The sequence below is a fragment of the Arvicanthis niloticus genome, chromosome 20, assembly GCF_011762505.2.
Source record: "Arvicanthis niloticus isolate mArvNil1 chromosome 20, mArvNil1.pat.X, whole genome shotgun sequence".
NCBI classification, from domain to species: domain Eukaryota; kingdom Metazoa; phylum Chordata; class Mammalia; order Rodentia; family Muridae; genus Arvicanthis; species Arvicanthis niloticus.
Window position 1 is genome coordinate 7,022,805 of NC_047677.1, and position 20,914 is coordinate 7,043,718.

A 20,914-nucleotide genomic window follows, 5' to 3' on the forward strand; every position below is an offset into this window, starting at 1 on the left:
CTTACTCACCACCTAGAGAATTAGTAATGGAGACTTGGTATTTTTATTTAAAGCTTCAGACTCTAAGCTGGGTAGGTTCTGAGGTATTCTAACCCGACTATACTGGATTAGTGATTTTTTCCAAGAATATAACTATTCTCTAAGATGGAGCCCACAGCTGTCTCACTGTATTGTCCACTGTCTCACTGTATTGTTAACCAGAATTTTATTGCTGTGACAGGTACAAAACAGCCAGTTTAAAGGAGGAAAGGTTTAGTTTGCTTCAAGGTTGTAGTGATTGGTAGGGTCACTCTGCTGAGACAGAATATTATGGCTCTAGGTGATGGTGGTGCTGGAGCAGAGCTACTTACTCACTGTGGCCACAAAGCAGAGGGAGAGGCATGAAGTGGCCAGGGCCAAGCTCCCTCAGGAGGACACCCACAGTGACCTACTTCCTCAAGTGGTTCTCTCCAGTACAGACATCAGATAAATCCATCCAGTGCCTAATCCACTGACTAGGTACAATCAACTCAGTAACTGGATCTATACCAGTTGAGTTCAAACTTTGAACACATGAGCTGTTTCAGGGGACACTTCTATTATCTGTGTTATAAGATTCCCTTCTCTCTGCTTAGTAATCACGTTCATACATAAAAAAACTCTAAATTCAAGGGCTCTCTTGTTAAATATGTCCACTACCTTACATCTCTTCTGGTTTAATTTGTCTTGTAGGAAATGAGTGAGAGATTGTGGTCTGATATCCCTTATATGCATATAGGAAAGTATCTTACTCTATCCCATGAACAAAAGAATTATTGAAAGAAACTCAGAGTCTTAGAAACTCAGAGTCTGTGGGTAATGAAGAGAAGTGGGTTTGTTGGGGAATGTTTTTATGTATATTCAAATGCTGATTTCAGTATTCAGAGATCTGGGTACAGTCTGGATTTTGTTACTGTCATTATTATGAAGCGTTTCCTGATTTAGTATTTTATAAAACAGTGTTCTCTGTCATCTTCTGATTGGTCAATAAAGAGTGATCAGACAGTAGCTGGACAGGAGAGGACAAGGTGGAATTTCTGTATTCAGAGAAAGAAAGGTGCTCAGGTGGTAGATAGAGGTTCACCATGAGGACACTGACGGCACAGGAGCAGCCAGGGCAAGACTAAGATGGTAAGTAATGGGGCACATGACTGGGAAGTAGGCCAGGCTAGTATAGTTGGGTTAGAATAGCTCAGAGCCTGCCTAGCTTAGTGCCTGAAGCTTTTAATAAAAATACCAAGTTTCCATGTTATATATTGTGAAGATAAAAGGGCTATAATTTACTTTATATGGATTGCAGCCAAGTCAATTAGAGGCTACAATTTTGTCTCAATTATAGCAAGAACAACCAAGGTAGAAGTTGCAGAATGCTCAAATTGTGGTTTACAAAGAGAGTACATCCGATTGGCACAGAACAGAAGTCCTCAGAAGGAAATGAGAGGAAACGGATACTAAGCAATTTTAAAAGATGTTTACAAAAAGAGCAAGCACCTGCTTGAAGTTAAATGAAGTTCAGTTATCCAGCAAAGACTGAACTTTGTACATTAAAAACAAAAACTTAACACTGGGAGGTCCCTTTCCACCTGTCCTCCTGACAGCCAATTTTTGTTTTATATTACTGTTTAGTTGTGTTTCCATCACCTGGATTATCAAACAGCCTCCCAATGAGTATCTCAGTCTTAATTCTCTATAATTTGCCCTTAACATCAAAGCTAAAATGTTCTAACCTTTACATGTATTTGTATTTATATGACCTGGTTTACTACGGTTGTTTTTTTTTTTTTTTTTTTTTTTTTTTTTTTTTTTTGGTGGTGGTTTTTAAAATTCAGCCTGTAGGAAAGCCAATGAATTCCTGAGTGGATGTGTAGTGTTTACATGGGCATGGTGTATCAAGGATCAGTGCTTCAGCCCCACTGGAATAGCAGAGCTCTGATGAAGCTCAAAGGGCATGGCAAAGCCTTCCTAGGCTCAGAATATTGACAGTGAGTGCTGAAATATCACTGTAGCTTTCTCACCTCCCACCCCATGTTTATGGTCTGAAGACTGCTACCCTTTAGAGACTTCTCTGCCCACTAAGATTAGTCAAACCTGCCCTCTTGTTCAGGTGTATATGACAACCCTGCCGTCTTCTCTGGTTCTGTGCAAAAAACTGCCTTCCTGTTCATCTGTGTACAATAAAGACACTGAGCTTCCAGGTTGCTTAGGTACCTATCAGAGCCCAGATTTCCTGATCCCAGCTTTTCTGTGTTTGTGATCTTTTCTTCATCCCCTCACCCGAGGCATGGCCTTCCTACATTATCCAGTCTCTCCTTGCCTCTATAGGTTCATTAACCCCACACCTTTTACTGGAAGTTGTGTCTCTTGCCAAAATGCACCCCTTGCTGCTGGAAGCCCTTCCTCCATAGCAGTCCATCTGGTGGCTCTTAAGTATGGGGCAGACACACCTAATTACCTCAGTGTTAGTAATGTAGACTAATGATTTACAAAGTTCCATTCTATGACAAGGTAAATGGAAAACTGAATTGCTATGATTGTTTTCTAAAAGTGACAAAATTGAATCATTTTTTGAAAGATTTATTTTTATTTGTGGCTATGTGTGTACTTGCATATAGAGCCTGTGGAAGCTAAAAGGGTTATCAAATCTGCAGGAGCTGGAGTTACAGGTAGTTGAATCTGCCTAATGTGAGTTCTGGGATCGGAACTCTGTCCTCTGCAAGCATGATAAGTGCTTTTACTCTGGCCCAGTTCTCCACCCTATTGAATTGTTTTTAATTGACCCTTTCGTATAGAGTTTGCGAAGTACTGATCTGTGGAACCCTGAATTTGTTGTATCACACTACTCGACAAATTGTAGTCTCTTTAATTTCATATTTCCTCTTTAATAAAATCAACACTCAGGAGCTGTGCCCAGGTTTTATTTACAATTTCATGATGTCTAATACCTGTAGATTTTAAAATGTCAGGGATGATGTGTTGGCTCAGTAAGAACACTTCTTGCTCTTGCAAAAAGACCTGGATTCAATTCCCAGCATCCACATGTAAGTGTACCACATGCAGGCAAAACACTCATACACATAAAGTAATAAAATAATTTTAAATGCCTTTTTTAGTGAATATTTTTTTAAAGTGATAGAGAATGTAAACCTAAAGTATCTGGATACTACTATCTCCCATCTCTCTGTAATTCATTTCCATCAACTAATTTAGGATGAAGAAGGAGTTTGATGGAGAAATTTGGGAAAACAAAAACTCTAAACATTTGAATGCCCTTACAGATTTTACTTCACTTACGGAATTGTGAACACGCACCCAGGAAAGAGAATGATTGCACATGCACAATATTTATACACAGTATCATTGGCTTCATCACAAGCAACTACAGATTTAATACATCTACATCTAGTTTTGACAGGTTAAAATAAATGCTTTAGGTTATCAGTGGTTTGTTTTTTGTATTTATTTTATGTGTATGAGTATTTTGCCTATATATGTGTATATATACTTTGTGTATGTGTGTGTTTATGTATGTGTGTTACACATAGATGTCAGAAAGAGAAGTTGGATCCCCTAGAACTGATGATTTCAAGTTACCATATGGATGCTGGGAATCGAACCCAGGTTTTTTGCAATAGTAACAAGTACTGGTAACTGTTGAGCCATCTTTCAAGTTCAGGTTATCAAAGTTTTGCATTCAAATTTGACACTCAAAAACCGGAAGTTTCCAAGAAGCATTGTGAATTATAGCAATCAATACTTGCCATGTTGGAAATTAACTTTGAGCATTCACACCTTCAATTCTAGCACTTGAGAGGCAGAGGCAGTCAGATCTCTGATTTTGTGGCCAACCTGGTCTTTGTAGTGAGTTCCAGGGCAGCCAGAGCTATATAGTGAGACCCTGCCAAGGAGAAAAAGAAAAGAGAAATTGAGATATTTTCAAAGCAGGATTATGTAAGTGTTAATTACATAAGCTGTAGTCTTTAAAATGGTGATGTGATCAGATGTGATCATATCATGAGCTTCTGGAAAATCCACTGCCAACTTTCGGTAAATGCTGGCAGTTCTATATGTTGGCTTCCCTGGAGCTTGCTATCCAGACCAGGCTGGCTTTGGACCCAGAAATCATCCATCTTCTGCCTCCCAAGTGTTGGGATTAAAAGTTTGTTTCACCACATCTAGCTTTTCAAATCTTTTTTGAAGATTTACTTGTGTTAGCACACATGCACATGTGCAGTGCCTGTGGAGGTCAGAATAGGGCAGTAGATTTCCTAGACTTGGAGTTGCAGGTGGTGGTGAGCCCCCTGCCATAGGTCCTAGCAATTGAATTCCTGTCCTCAGAAAGAGCAAACCTTTTTATAAGCATTGAGACATCTGTTTATCACCCCCCGCTCCCCACCCCCACTTGGTAACTTTAAAGGAATATTTTGCACCATCCTTTTCAAAATATGTATGTGTGTGTTATATAGACATATGTGTGTGTATATATATACCCAATCTATGTATATATAAAATCAGTTCCCCATAAAAGATTGTGTGTGTTAGTGTCATAAAAGGTTGGGCTAGTTTTGTATTAATCATCATCGTCATCATCTTCATCTTCAGTTTCTTCATTCTCCTCAGCTGAAAGTGCAACTGTCTCTTGTGTCAACCTGAAAGCCTGTTCCTCCTCCACACTGGGATCATCCATTTCTGTAATTTCTGGTCCACTGGGATATTCTTGAAAAACTGGTGGTGGGCCTGGGGGTGTGTAATTCTCCACACTGTACTTATGACCCCAGCCTATGTAGAAGTTTTCAAACTTCCTATAAGTGAAAAGAAAATAAAGTTGTGTCTCTTACAAAAAATTGACCCCATTATAGTAATGTCTTGTTGCTATATATTGGAACCAGAATTTTGTAAAACGGCATTTAAAATGCTAGCGTGAAACAGTCCCCAATTACATGAAATTATTTGGTTTAAATTGCTATGTCGGTTATGAAAAACAAAGGGCCAGGTCCTTTCTAGATGTATACCCTACATTTAGAACTCCCTCAATAAAGGGTCTCCAGTTACTCAATTATTTAATCTTTTAGAGAGATTTTCCACAAAATTTCAAAAGTTGTTATTCCTTGACTAAGTGAAGAATAAGAGGTGTGGCTAAAAATGTGTGTGTTATTGTTTTAGGCCTGATCATAGGAAATTGCAGAGGCTTCACCTTGTAGGCCTTGCCCCATTCCACAGCAGATATAATGCATAGCCACCCGACAGACCCCCTTTGCCTAAGGGAATTTCAGTCAAGAATTCTGTCCGCATGCAAGGTGGGTCATCCTGTTTTTAGCATTTACATTCCTAACTCAAAAGCTTTCATTCTTATTGTTCTGTCTCAGGCTAAAAACCCATTCCTCCACACAGCCCCATTCCCCACTCCCTCATAAAACTTCTGAAGCCTTTTTCATGGGATTCCCTCTCAAAGAGGTGACCCTTATGAGACCCACATATCTGTGACATATATATTTTTTCAAATCTATCTGACCCTGGGAAGAGAACGAGGGTGAAAAGTCAAACTTTCTGTTCCTCATGCTATTATGTCAAATAATTAAAAGCTTGGCTTTCACTTCTGACTTTGTGTTGGTTTTATTTTTCTTTTCATGAATTTCATCATATTTTTTCTCTCCTTACAATTTCTCCCCCCACCCCATCCATCCAACTCAATTTTCTATACATCTACACTCTTGTGTTGACTAACCAGCTCCTGAGCATGAAGCTGGCTTTAACAGTCTAACCATGGCAGCTCAGCTCTTGCCTGCTCAGTTGAGCTTTTGAACACTAAGAAAGAAACAGAAACAAAGCAACTGGAACAGTGTTCTTTCTCAGTAAGGGATAGAGGAATTTTTAGTAGTCTGTTGACTAAAGGGAACCTAATTCCCTTGAAAGTGATAGCATAAATAAAGCATATTTTAAGTAACTCTTATCAAAATGCTCAACCAAAATATCAAATTCAATTGTATCTTAAACTCTTAATTAGTCCACTAACATAGTAAGGCAGCATAAAATTGTGTTCACTGTACATAAATGGGATAATTAAGATGAAAGGGTACAACCCTGACTTACTCTAGCTCTGAATTTCATGCTTTCCTGTATGACAGAAGTCATTTAAATACATCATATGATATATACTTAACATGCCAATGATGAGTTAAACTTGTCTTAACATTCCTGTGATAATATAATTTCTAGAGCCTAAATAATTACAAAAATTACCCGATACTAAGCAAGGCAAGCACTTTCAAGCCAAATGCCTATATTAATGTACTTTCAAAATGTCCTTCATTTCAATCCAAAGTTTATGATGCAAGTTGACCATGTCAAGTCATTTCTGTCTAGTATTTAAATCATAAACCACATGATTTGTGACCTTTAACTCAACTTGCCTCAACATGTGTTATCTTTGCTTCTTTGATTATGACTGCAGGTTGAATATGGTTGGGAATACACTGCTTACAACTCAGTACACTCAGGAGTGTGCCTGCCTTGGATGAAGAAACTATTCTTCCGTCCATTGACCAGGGAGGTGGTCAATAGATTTGACCAGAGAAAAGGATTTTGATGGTCTGTTTATGTGCTGTGGGTAAATAAACCTGTTCCCACTTTTATGCCCTGCTGAAGTTTGCACTGGTTTCCTAGTCAACCAAAATATAAGCTGTTGAGTTTGGTTACAAATGGCTTTGTAAAGTTGCCAGATACTTACTTGCCATTGGAAAAGGCATATGCTCCAGGCCAAAGATTGGATCGAAGGATAGCGATGGCATACTGTGGAATGAGATTTGAGGACAGCCGTGTTGTCCAAGAGGGTATATTCTGAATCTCTGAAGCCCAATGAGAAATTTACAAACTTAACTCTTAATCAGATAATAATCTACTGGTAACTGAAGTGGTTTTTATAAAAATGAAGCAATCAATAACATTTGCTATAAAAAATTAAAAACAGCTTGGTATAAAATCAAGAATATTTTATGAATATTCTGGATCAATATAATTTAAAGATGCACATGCAGTACACATATATACATGCATATATGTTATGTATAAATGTAAAACAAATATGCATAAAAATTTTTGTAACAAAGACTTTACTAATGCAAAGAAGGTTTGTGTAGTCAGGGGAAGTGTATGATAACCAAAGGAAAGACAATTCATTACTGTGGAAGAGGCTAATGAGTTGCAAGCAAAACAATATAGGAAGAAATACAGAAATGAGTGTAGATTAAGAGGCAACTACAGACCTCATGTATTATTTTACTGTAGCTGTGCTATGTGTGGCACACAATACAAGGCAAGAATGATGCTAACCTTTCCAGTTACAGCCCATTTATGTTTGCTCTGTGCATGACCCCTTCAGCTCCTTTTAAGACATATTAGTGAAGCCAAAGCATTCTTAACTCCCAACCTTCCAGAACCCAGGAAGGAGAGAAGGAATGAGACCCACCTCCCTGCCTACTTTTTTGAGTCTCCAATGGTGGCATATTTACTACACAATGTGTGTAACATAATGTTTATGAATCCCTCATTAACAGCAGTGTAAATTTACCCAAGTCTTCAGAGATGGGTGTCAAAAGAGGAGGCCCCACTTCCTGCTCTATGTAGTCAGGCTCTTCCCCTTTTTCTTCATCATCTTCTTCTTCTTCTTCTTCTTCTTCCTCATCTTTTTGTGTAGGGTTGAACCAATTACAGCGACCCTGGAGATGAATGTTGCAAGGTTTGATATATTAATGAGAATGTTACCAATCTCAGAATATTCATATGAGTTCATAGTTATCAAGATGAGACTTCTCTGTGGGAGAAATGGGTCAACTCTTCTGACACAGAGTCACTTTATATGATCCCCCTGCTTCAGCTTTCAGAATGACAGGTTTGCTGACACTATCACACACATCTTATTCATTCTCTATACTTGTTGTCAAGTATTAATTCCATCTAGGTTACTACAAGTACCACAGCAAACCTATACTAGTTATTTCAAAATTTTTCTATTTCTTGGAGTAACAGACTAGAAGGTCTACACAAGCTTTAATATGGGCACAAAATTAGTAGAAATGGTAGTAATACATTTTACTAGTTTGTAATTTTTTATATGAATGAAATAAATGATGATTTTCAAAAATACATATAGTTTTTATTTCTTTTAAAATGTTCTAATTGATTTTATTGATATGTTATTTTAGATTAGAAATTATCAGAAAGGTTTTAAGACCATTTAACATTTTAAAATTCCATCATTAAGGTCAGGCATTGTGATACACACTTAATTCTAGTATTCAGGAGGCAGAGGTATGCAGATCTCTTAGTTCAAGGTTAGTCTGATCTACATAGCAAATACCAGTCTAGTCACAGATACATAATCAGACCATATCTCAAAAAAATCATCATTATAATTCCCTCTTTTTTTTTTTTAAAGGTTTGGGGTGTATTTACATATATAACTGATTACATGTAGTGTACTTAGTACAAGAAGTTCTGTCTGTATAACCACTGTACAAAACTGTTTTTTGTTGCTGCCATAATGTTTTTGTGTTTCTTACATAACCGTTTTATGTAGTAGAATAAAAACTATTGACAAAGTTAATACAAACTAGTATTTAAAATATAACAAGTAGAATAATTTCAGATCCCACTTAAATCTGTTTCTATACACAACCTGAATATTCCCGTACCTGAGGAAGAATATACTGCACATGATGAACCCAATTGGATAGAGAGTCCACCAGGTCAATCACTTGGATGCCTTCAAAGTCAGGGTTTTCTTCATAGCTGTCTCGACCACCTTCCACCTCTTCTTCCTCTCCTTCCTCTTCACCAAACTGATAGAATCCCAGAGGGCTGACATGGGTCCCTGCTGAAATGCGGGCAATTTGTGCTCTTAAGTAATTGCTCTCATTTCCTGGGAAGGGTGGGTAGCTTACAACAGCTGCGTCTAGTCGCCCAGTGAAAAATTTCTTGATTTTTCTTGCAGTGACAATTTGTGCAGGTGTAACTGATGGTAACCTTACCCATGGCCTTCCAGGCATGTTGCAAACAAAATAGACATACTTGTTGGCACCTGTTCTACATTCTTCCTTAGGTATAGCCTGTGGGGCCTTATATAAAGGCTTCGGTAGTTCATCCTCCTCGCCTTCACCGGCTTCACTTCCTCCATTGTCCCTCTCCTCAGCTATCCCTTCCTCTTCCATCTCCTCTTCATCTTCACCATCACGAAATTCCACTTCGGCAACAATATAGTTCATTTCCAGACCCAAGATCTTGCCCCAGAAGCGGCATCTTTGGATTGGGTGTGTGTCAGTAAGTTGCTTTAGGGCAAGAAATACTCGGTAAGTCTCATCTGTCCCCAAACCAACTCCAGCTTGTTCAAAATAATAAGCTGATTCCATCACATTGGGCAGAGAGCTTTCTGTCTAGGAAAACAAATATCCATGGTTAAAGTTTTACTCATAAGAGGAATGTTTGCCTATTTTCTGTGTCTTGATTCTAGGTCTCCAGTTTCTTTCACGATATGCACCGAATTGTGTTAATCCCCAAACTTCAGTTCTTCCCTCAAGTATAGAACTTCTTACACCAATGTGTACTATACTCATTGACATGGCAATTTTTATAGGACTCTTAGAAAGAATTTAATAATTACTAATGATAAGAATTCAAACCAGGCATTGCGGTTCACACATTTGATCCCAGCACTTAGGAGGCAGAGCAGTAGAGCTTTGCGAGTTTGAGACCAACCTGGCCTAAATAGCAAGTTCCAGGCTAGCCCTATAATGAGACCCTATCTGATTAAAAAATCAACTTTTTTTCATATAAAATAAGTGACTAATGCTGAAATACAGTATAACTTATAGACATGTGTTAAATACACTTGTGTTATACTATTAAAAATAAGTATAAATCATGGCTTTACATGTATGTCAGATAAATAACAATCTATATAGTAACATGTAACCTAATGTGAGGGCTAAAAAAAGAAAATATTTTTGGGAGTGCTTGGTATAACCTATGCTTTAAAATATAAACATAAGTACTTGACATTGTAGTAAATAACAATTGAAATACTCAAGACAAACATAATTCCATGAAAGAAATTCAGGAAAATGAACACATGGTGCCTAATGGACAATAGAATAACATTTACAAGAGCAAAGGCAACTGAAGTGAGGTGCTTCCCAGTTTTAACTCACAGGCTAGAGCAGTTGAGAATACGTATTACTCTTTCAAATGACTTGCTGTTATTTATCTTTTTCTCACTGTGGACTCAAGATAAATGTAAAGATATTAAGGATTTGTGCTTGCTTTTTTTTTTTTTTCCGACAAAGTCTTAGTATGTAACCCTAAACTGGCCTAAAACTCGACTATATAGACAAGGGTGACCTTGAATTCACAAAGATCTGCCTGCCTTTGTCTCCAGAGTGCTGGGACTAAAACCCATCTGGCATAGCTACTATCATACCTTTTAAAGTCCTCACCTGTGACATAAGATTATAAAATTCTTTCCTTGCTATGTAAAGTGTCATCAATCCTTGGCCCTGTGCACTTATCTGCAACACCATGTCAGAAGCACAACTCTGGAGGTCAAAGGACAACTTTCTGGACTTGGTTTTGTCCTTAAGCATGTAGATTCTGTGACTTGGCAACAGAAGCCTTTACCCTCTTGCTGGTCCCTGTGGGGACGTTGTACTCTTCATCTCATAACTTAGCCCTCATGTCCCATGGCTGCTGACCTGACCCTTTCTTTATTAGGAAGATTCTTGGAATATGGTCAAGGGTGATCAGGCTTCAGATCCCAAATGGCTTATGTGTAGTCTCATTCACTTCCTTAGATTGGGATGCAGACCTAGTAAAGCTGCCTTAGACAGCTGGGAGCCCCTTTCCTATATTTAAAGATCAAGACAAATGGAGGTTACCACAAAAAAAGAACACATACTAGAAGAGAAATTAGAAGTACATTTTTAAGTTTTGTACTTAATTTAAAGGAAAATATGCAACTTGATCTAAAAATTTTGAATTACAGTTCTTTTATACATTTATTTTATACATTTACTTTATACAGTTATTTTGAATTACAGTTATTTATCACTTTATACTGACACATCTGGAAAAATTTCATTCAGCAAGTTGGTCTTGCAAACATCATGGAGCGAATCTTTTCAAACCCAGATGACATAGCCTCCCATATACCCAGTATACATAACTATGTATGCTTTAAATTGTTTTAACACTAGTCTTAGTTGTTTTGTGTGAATGGGTAAGTTTCCTGCCTGTATGTCTGTGTACCATGTGCATTGTGTTAGACTGCCTGGACATGGAGTTATGGCTGACAGCCTCCGTGTAGGAGCTTAGGATCAAGTCCAGGTCCTCTGAAAGTGTAGCCGGTGCCACAGCCACTGAGCCTTCTCTCCAGATTTCTACCTCCACTTTTAAGAAGGAATCTCATGGTGAATCCATTGTTGGCACTATATAGACCAGGCTGGCCTTAAGCTCAAACAAATTTCTCTACCTCTGCCTCTTCTGCCTCCTGTTTCCTCAGGTTCCTGTCTGTGGCTCATGCTGGAACTAAAAAGCATGCTCCATCATGTGCTTACTGTGTTTACTTTTAAATAAGGCTTTATCACTGCAGCAGGGTTGCTCCTGGAAGCATTGTCATGAACACACAAGTTTTTTTTTTTTAATTCTTTGAAACCACTTTTTAAAAACCATACTAGATTCATTTTATTTTTGTATCATTTTTGTTTCATTTTTCTGAAAATTTACTTTTTAAAAAAATTTTTATTTTTTATTGGATATTTTATTTACATTTCAGATGTTATCCCCTTACCCATTTCTTCCCCCACCCCCCACCCCCACCCAGGAAGCCCCTATCCCGTCCCCTCTCCTCCTGCTTGAAATCACTTTTTAAAAATTATTGAAATATTTAGGAGCAGATATGGGTTTATACTTGCTTATTAAGTACTCACTGAATAAGGAGTATGTGGTGGTTTGGATTAAGAATAGTCCTTATAGATTTCTATATTTCAATGCTTAGTTATCAGAAATGTGGCCTTGTTGGAGAAAGTATGTCACTGTGTAGGTGGGCTTTGAGATATCCTATGCTTACGCTGTGCCCAGTATGGAATTTAGTCTCCTCCTAGCTGCCTGTGAGGACAGTCTCTTCCTGGCTGCCTTCAGATCAAGATATAGAACTCTTGGCTCTTCCAGCACTATGTCTACCTGCATGCTGTCATGTTTCCTGCTATGATGGTAATGGGTTAAACCTCTGAAACTGTAAGCTAGCTCTTATTAAATGCCTTTATAAGAGTTGTCTTGTTCATGGTGTCTCTATTGCTGTAAAGAGACATGACCAAGACAGAGTGGATGCCATATTTAATTATGCACCTATTAGTGACTTTTTAGAAAATGACAGACATCATATATGGCAAAGGTCCCTAAGATTACAAAAATTTTGTACCATTTATTGACAGAGAAGTTGCCATATGATTATAGTGAAATGTATCAATTATAAAAGGCTTGAAAGGATATCAGAAAAATCTGATTCAAATACTATTTACAGAGTTTTAAAACAGTTGGTGTGCTTATAAAGCAAATTTCATCTATCCTTGAGATGCCCGTGTTCATTAGTAGCATCTTGTTACTACTATTACTTGTTACCTGTTACTTACTATTGTTCGCAGAGCTTTAGAAATGGTGTGTGTGTTCATGAAGCAAACCCCACTCATCTCTGAGATTCTAGTGCTCATTAATAGTATTGGGATAGTTGGTAATCACTTACAATTTCCTCCTCCAGTTCTGAATCAGCTCCTTCCAAATGTCCCTGGAGAAAAAGAGCCTTCTGTGTCTCTGCTATTTCATATGCTGGAAGCATCTCATTTTCATTGTGGAGTGTATCTAATTTTTTATTAAAATGTGCCATTTTCACATCCTGGCTTATATTTTCAATGATGTCAACAGCATCTGCAGGTCGTTCATCTAGTATCTTGGTCAACACTTTAGAAAGATGATCATATCTATACAAATAGAAAATTCCAGATAACATATACATCAGGAACATTTTAAAAAGATTTCATGCAAATCCAGTTGGGTTTTAGGGAAGTTAAAAATTTTGAACTCTTAAGAGAATTTAAGTGAAAATATTGTCTAACAGTCCAGATAGAACCTAGAATTTACTTAAGTAAATCCTCTAGTATGATGTAGATATTTAAGCTGGTAGAGGAACACACTACTGTGTGTGCATGATACATAGTGCACATCTGTTATTTTCACATTTCAGTTCTGAAAATGGAATCTCTTAGCTATAAGCTATATACCATCAGTGGTTAACAGTTTTTACTCTCTTACGTTAAATTCTTTTTTGTTCCCCATTTTTGCCCATGCCAAATATAATTAGGCATCCAAATCCTGCTAACTCTTTAAGAGCTATATCCTTATCATATTACATATTTTAAAATCTTTTTTCCAATTATGTCTATGCATGTGGGTATGTGCATGTGAAAGCAAGTGCCCATGGAGACTAGAACATGCCAGATCCCCTGGAATCTGCAATAGCGTTGCTTGTGACTTGCCTGATATGGGTTCTGGAAACCAAACTCCAGTCCTCTGAAAGAGCAGTATACACTCATGACTGCAGAGCCATTTTTCCAGCTTCTACATTTTTAAAAAATGTTTATTTTATTTAATCTATGTGAGTGTTTTCCTTTGCATTTCCTTGTATGTGTGTGCAACATTTGCACGCTGGTTCCTGAGGAGGTCAGAAGTTATTGTATCGCTGTACCCCTTGTAACTGGAGTTGACAGATGGTTGCGAGATACCATGTTCATGCTGCATACTGAATCCTTATCTGCAAGAGCAACTAGTGCTCTTAACCACTGAGCCCTCTCTCCAGCCCCTACATCACAGTTTGAAAGTAACAATTTGCTTCAATGTTTTTAGGCCCCCAAAGAATGCATTTCATATTGCCATCCATCCATACACTAAAAGATAAGTCATCACATTATTTACTTTTTCCCTCAGGGAAGTTGGCTCAGATATTTTGGTCATCCTGATAAGCCCTTAGAAACAGTGATCATTGGAGTGTTCACGGAATTATGTTTATTGTCTTGCTTGTTCCTTGACTATTTGCATCTAGTGTATTGCTAGTTCCTCAACCTAGAAATGACCTTAATACTTGCATGTAATTAAAATGGCATAAAAGCAAAAAGGAGGAGGGGGATGGGACAAGGGGTTTCTAGGGAGGGGAAATGAGGGAAATTACATCTGAAGTGTAAATAAATAAAATATCCAATAAAAAACTATTTTTGTTAGTTCTTTGAGAATTTTATATGTGTTTGACCATATTCACCTTCCCTCTCGCAACTCTTCCCAGATCCATCATGTCCCTCCTCAACCACCCAACTTTATGTCCTTTTAATTTTCCTCCACCAAGGCCAATTTGTGCTGCACAAATATTCTTAGATGTGTGGCCTTCCTCTGGGGTGGTGATTGTAGCATTTTGTTCTCTTCTATTTCACAACTAAATTAGTAGAACTTCATTTACTGTTCATAAGAGACAGTCTGTATTTCTCAAGCACCAGATTTATAGGTCTTTGAAGACCCTAGTCACATGGTTCAGTTGTTTGGAAGCAAGAATTTCTAGAAAGCTACACTATTATGTGTTCTCATGTTAAAGCTGCAACAGACGTCAAGAATATACCTGCTGGATGGCTGGTTACCACATGTTTAAAAGAAAGATGTAGCATGCTTTAAAAGTAACTAGGTTTTCTGCTTTCCTATAGAATACAAGATGTAGAACTTTCAGTACTCAAATCTTAAGTAGGACAGTCTTAAGAAAACCAGGATGGGAGGCAACCATAGCACTGGCCTGGGAATGAGCATAAAATTAAGCTACACAAAGTTCTCAAATGGTTATAAGAACACATGCTATCACTATAGACAATTATGCAATGTACAATCATTCTGGGAACATGCTTAGATTTCATGATTTTACAATCTCTTCCAAGCCAAGAATAAACAAAAGAAACAACAACAAGAACAACCCCATCCCTCCAAACCACCAACCAAACTGTGTCTAGGGTCTTTTAAGACCTAAAAGAACCATCACCAGTGGCCCAGTTTTAAGTGTTAAATGCAGGTATCTCAGTAATTTACTACATTTGTATTTTATTTTTTATCCTTTTGTCTGTCTGTCTGTCTGTCTGTCTGTCTGTCTGTCTTTCTGTCTGTCAACTATTTATATTTAGATAGAGTCCCACTGTGCTGCCCTGGGTGACCTGGAACTTGCTGTGCATACCTGGCTGCCCTATAGCCTACTGGCCTCTACATCCCCTTCTACATCCTGGAATTAAAGGCCTCTGCCGCCACACCAGTACAAACCAGTAACCTTATTTCCAAACGAATTCCTTCAGTTTCTATTTTCTTTTTGTCTTCAACATATTTTCACAGAAATACCTTACTCTGCTCATGGCCCTCCTCGTCACCCTCCACCCTCACCCCCACCACGTGATACTTACAGGTTTAAGCCAGACTTGCTGCTTGTACTCAGCAGGTATGCTTTTGCATTCTGAATGGCCACCTCAAGCATACTCGGGACTGCTTCACTGACTCCAACCTCAGGCTGGTCTGGATCACTGTTACTGTTTGAGTCTTCCTCTTGTAAAAGTTCAAATCTTAGCCCTTTGTGCTTGGCCTTGTTCCTGCTGGCATCCCTTAGCCCACACAGGTCAGGATGGGGTGTCTGGGACTGCGGGAAGGCACTTTCCTCTGTATGGGTTTTGTAGTGAGAAGTTGATTGTCTTGCAGCAGAATATGGTTTCCAAGGAGCAGAATAAGGCGTTCCGGTGTCAGTAATCCCACTGGGGGCCCTCTCTGCGTTTGATTCAGCCACAGGATTCTGAGTAGTTTCAGCCTTGACAGGAATTGAATAAAACTCCAGAGGAGGCGGGGGAGGGGATGACGACACTCCTGTTCCAGAGGTGAGGTCTCCCAGGGACAGGCTGGTTCTAGACTGGTGGTCCCAAGAAAGGCTCATTCTGGGTGAGGGTATGGTGTCTGACCTTTGCTCTTTTTCCTGGTATTCAGGTGATGGGGGACCAGGATCCTGGGGAGAAGCTTCTGACTCTCCTTGCCATGTTCTCTCTGCTTCCTCTGGCTCTTGATTTTCCTTTTCTTGTTTCAGAAAGGTAGAGTTTTCCATAGGAGTTAAGAAATAAAAAAAATCATGTGAAGGGAGCGTGAAGATATAGAAGGAAGCAACACGGAGCTTTGTTGAGATCTTCTAAGAGATCAGTTTCTGGATCAACCTGCCTCCACAGGTTGCAAGCGTCCCGTCTCCATAGCAACCCCAGGCTGGCAGTCTCTGTGTAAAATCAAACAGCCCTGTTGCTAGGATTTTAGGGAGGAGACTAGTTTTGTGATTTGGTGAAGTCTCTGTCCTTTTTCCTAGCTCAGCCAATCTGAACCCGACCCTTTCGTTTTGTTTGTTTTATTTTGGGAACCTGCAAGATGAGAGCAAAGGTGGAATTGTGATCCGGTGTTGGAGGTCTTTAAAGGTATGACAGCTTGATCCAGGTTATGGATATGAAGTATGAGTAATGTATAAGAAGTGCGGCTCAGCAGTTAAGAGCACTGGCTGCTCATCCAGAGGTCCTGAGTTCAACTGCCAGCAACCTCATAGTGACTCACAATCATCTGTAATGTGCTCTGATGTCCTCTTCTGGCAAGTAGGTATACATGCAGATAATGTACTCATATACATCAAAATAAATTTAAAAATTTTTAAATAAAAAATTAAGGAATAAATGCATAAAATCAAATAGCATTTCCTCATTCTCTTTTTCCTACTATTTGGGTGGTAAGTATGAAACTCAAGGCCTCTGCATTCTAGGGACGTTCCCTACTAGGACATGGTGCTGTAGTCCTCTACTTTTTTTTTCAAAGGTGGTTTTATTTGATCTGTTGGAAACACACCTATGTCTGCTTCCAAAGTCCCAAGGAAGAGCCTGGCACAGTATTCTGCAGTTTGGTTTGTTTATTTCAGTGCCATCAGTTCTTAGACTAGAGTGTAGCTGTTACCTCCTTCACGGATGCCCCAAAGATGGGCACATTACGTGTAGAGAAAAACATTTATAACTCAGTGATGTTTAGTCACATCGAAATGATTACCTAGTCCTCATTCCTCTAAAGGTGCCAGCAATATTCCACCTTTAGAGGATTAGCTGCATATGTGTGACTATGTACATAAGCCTTGGTTTCCTTAGCAACTGAGCTGATTATTCCCACACTTAGCAACTAGGGCTTAAACTGGATGGTCTCATCTTCTGAGACTTTACTATGCTTCTCTTTAATCTCATTAATGATTGATTTTGATAACACCGCCATTTCCTTAGCTTTGATTATTAGCTTGTGAAGGTCTTCAAAGGCCTCAAAATGTTTCTCTCTCTCTCTCTCTCTCTCTCTCTCTCTCTCTCTCTCTCTCTCTCTCTCTCTCTCTAGCTATCTCTCTCTTTCTCTCTCTCTCTTTGAGTTTCCTTTAGATACCTACAATTTCTACAGGTCTTGTGATTTCTGGCTGGGGTCTTTCATTTGTAGTGACTGGGAAGCTGGCACATTCTCCCATCTTCTCTGCATTATTTCCTCTAATAAATGACTGTAAAACATAATCAGGCTCTGTTCTTTGAAGAAGAGTTTGCTCTATTAATTTTTTTTTTTTTTTTTTTTTTTTTTTTTTTTTGCTCTAGAGTGGACCAAGCTCTTTGTTAGCTGAAGCTAGGTGCACAGGAACCAAGATTTTGTCACTCTTCACAATTCTAGTGCTACAAAGTGCTCATTATTTTTCTAGTCTCTCCAAATCAGTCAATGTGTACTAAGAAAAAGAGTCCCAGCATCAAAATTTATCCCGAGTTCTTTGATTTCCAGGAGGCCTTTGGTCCACCCTAAGCTTTCATGCAAGGCTGGAGCTAGCCAGGCCTGCCTCTGCTGCTTGCCATTGCTCCTGGGTGGGCTTCAAGCCACACTCTCTAGTGGCCACAGGGACTGGCACATGGAGATAGTATCTTCAATTGTATCTAGAATCTACAGCTCTCTACTCTATGATAACTTGGTCAGGGAAGAAGTAAAGAAAGTAATTAAAGGCATTTTAGAATTTACTGGAAATGAAGGCACAGCATACCCAAACTTGTGGGACACAATGAAAGCAGTGCTAAAAGGAAAACTTTTTTTCATAAAGAAATTGGAGAGACCATAGTCTAGCAGCTTAACAGAACATCTGAAAGCTCTAGATCAGACAGAAGCAAATACACCCAAGAGGAGTAGACAGCAAGAAATAATCAAATTCAGGGTTGAAATCAGCAAAGTAGAAACAAAACAAGAAACTTGTTCTTTGAGAAAAATCAACAAGATAAATAAACCCTTAGCCAGACTAACTAGAGGGCACAGAGACAGTATTCAAATTAACAAAATCTGAAATGAGAAGGTAGACATAACAGAAACTGAGGAAATTAAAAAGATCATTGGATCCTACTACAAAAGCCCATACTCAACTAAACGTGGAAATAGAGATTTTTCTAGACAAATACAAGGTACCAAAGTTAAATTAGGGTCAGATAAACCATCTAAACAGTCCCATAGCCCATAAGGAAATAGAAACAAGCATTAAAAGAAAAAAAGCCCAAGGCCAGATGGTTTTAGTGCAGAATTCTATGAGACCTTCAAAGAAGACCTAATACAAACTTCAAACTATTCCACAAAATAGAAACAGAAGGAACAATACTTAATTTGTCCTAAGAAGCCACAGTTATGCTAATACATAAAGCACACAAAGACCCAGCAAAGAAAGCAAACTTTAAATCAATTCCCCTTATGTATATTGATTCTCAATAAAATTCTTGCAAATCTAATCCAAGAACACATCAAAACAATCATTCACCATGGTCAACTAGGCTTCATCCCAGGGATGCAGGGATAGTTCAATATAAAGAAATTGCTCAAGGTAATCTACTATATAAACAAACTCAATGAAAAAAGCCACATGATCATCTCATTAGATGATGGAAAAGCCTTTGACAAAATACAGCAATGCTTCATGTTAAAAGTCTAGGAAAGATCAGAAATCCAAGACCCATACCTAAGCAAAATAAAAGCAATATACAGCAAACCAATAGCCAACATCAAATTAATTGGAGAGATTCTTGAAGCAATCTCACAAAAATCAGGTACAAGACAAGACTGTTCACTCTCTCCCTATTTATTCAATATAGTACTCAAAGTTCTAGCCAGAGCATTTGGACAATAAGAGGATGGTCAAAGGGATACAAATTGGAAAGGAAGAAATCAAGATATCACTATTTGTGGATGATAAAATAATATATGTAAGTGACCTCTAAAATTACACCAGAAAACTCCTACAGCTGATAAAGAACTTCAGCAAAGTGGTTTGATATATAATTAACTAAAATAAATCAGTAGCCTTCCTCTACTCAGAAAATAAATGGGTTGAGAAAGGAATCAGGGAAACAACACTTCCCACAATAGACACAAATAATATAAAATATCTTGGTGTGACTCTGATCAAGCAGGTGAAAGATCTGTATGACTAGAATTTCAAGTCTCTGAAGAAAGAAATCGGAGACCTCAAAGATGGAAAAATCTCCAATGCTCATGGATTGGCAGAATTAATATAGTAAAAATGGCCATCTTGCAGAAAGCAATCTTTAGATTCAATGCAATCCCCATCAAAATTCCAACTCAATTCTTCACAGAGATAGAAAGAGAAATTCTCAAATTCATCTGGAACAACAAAAAAACCAGGATAGCAAAACCCTATTCTAAATAATAATAGAACTTCTGGGGAAATCACAATTCCTGATCTCAAGCTATACTACAGAGTAATAATGATAAAACCCACATGTCATTGGTACAGAGACAGGCAGGTAGATCAGTGGATTAGAATTGAAGACCCACAAATAAACCCACATACTTATGGTTACTTGATCTTTGTTTGACAAAGAAGCTAAAACCATCCAGTGGAAAAAAGACAGAATTTTCAACAAGTGTTTGTTCAACTGGCCATCTGCATGTAGAAGAATGCAAATTGATCCATTTTTATCTCCTTGTACAAAGTTCAAGTCCAAGTGAATCACAGACCTCCACATAAAACTAGATATGCTAAATCTAAAAGAAGAGAAAATGGGAAAGAGCCTTGAACACATTGGCACAATGGAAAATTTCCTGAACAAAACACGAGAATGGGTCAAGCTTTAAGATCAACAATTGACAAATGGGATCTCATAAAATTGAAAAGCTTCTGTAAGGTAAAGGACTGTCAACAGTACAAAATGGCAACTTACAGATTACAAAAAGATCTTTACCAACTCTACATTTGGTAGAGGGCTAATATCCAAAGTATACAATGAACATAAGAAGTTAGACTCCAGAGAACCAAATAACCCTATTAAAAATGGGGTTCAAAGCTAAACAAAGAATTCTCAACTGAGGAATATAAAATGGCCCAAAAGCACCTAAAGAAATATTCAACATCCTCAGTTGTCATGGGGATGCAAATCAAAACGACTCTGAGATTCCACCTCACATCAATAATTCAGGGGACAGCAGATGCTTTCGAGGATGTGGAGAAAGAGTAACACTACTCTATTGCTGGTGGGATTACAAGCTGGTAAAACCACTTTGGAACACAATCTGGTGGTTCCTCAGAAAATTGGATGTTGAGTGTGGTTTTAAAAAGATGCTACTGCCTTTGCTGAGAGCTGTCATCCTGGAGTTGTTGCCTGAGCTCTGGCCCCTCCCAGTTTCCCTTTTGTTCCTCCTAGCTTAGCTTAGTTTTGCCAAGCCTCCAGCTCCAACCTTGCTTCTCACTCTACTCACCTTTGCTTCA

At 38.3% G+C, this 20,914-nt stretch overlaps 1 protein-coding gene across 1 annotated transcript; it reads right to left on the reverse strand.

The window, feature by feature from the left end:
- Positions 1-2,917: 2,917 nt before the first annotated feature.
- On the reverse strand, positions 2,918-16,374 carry Rsph4a (radial spoke head component 4A). Its single transcript, XM_034524554.2, has 6 exons — positions 15,537-16,374; positions 12,803-13,037; positions 8,706-9,443; positions 7,583-7,730; positions 6,743-6,860; positions 2,918-4,817 (listed from the first exon to the last, which is right to left on the reverse strand). The coding sequence occupies exons 1-6, from the start codon at positions 16,217-16,219 to the stop codon at positions 4,586-4,588; spliced, it is 2,154 nt and encodes a 717-aa protein (XP_034380445.1). The 5' UTR covers positions 16,220-16,374; the 3' UTR covers positions 2,918-4,585.
- Positions 16,375-20,914: the final 4,540 nt, after the last annotated feature.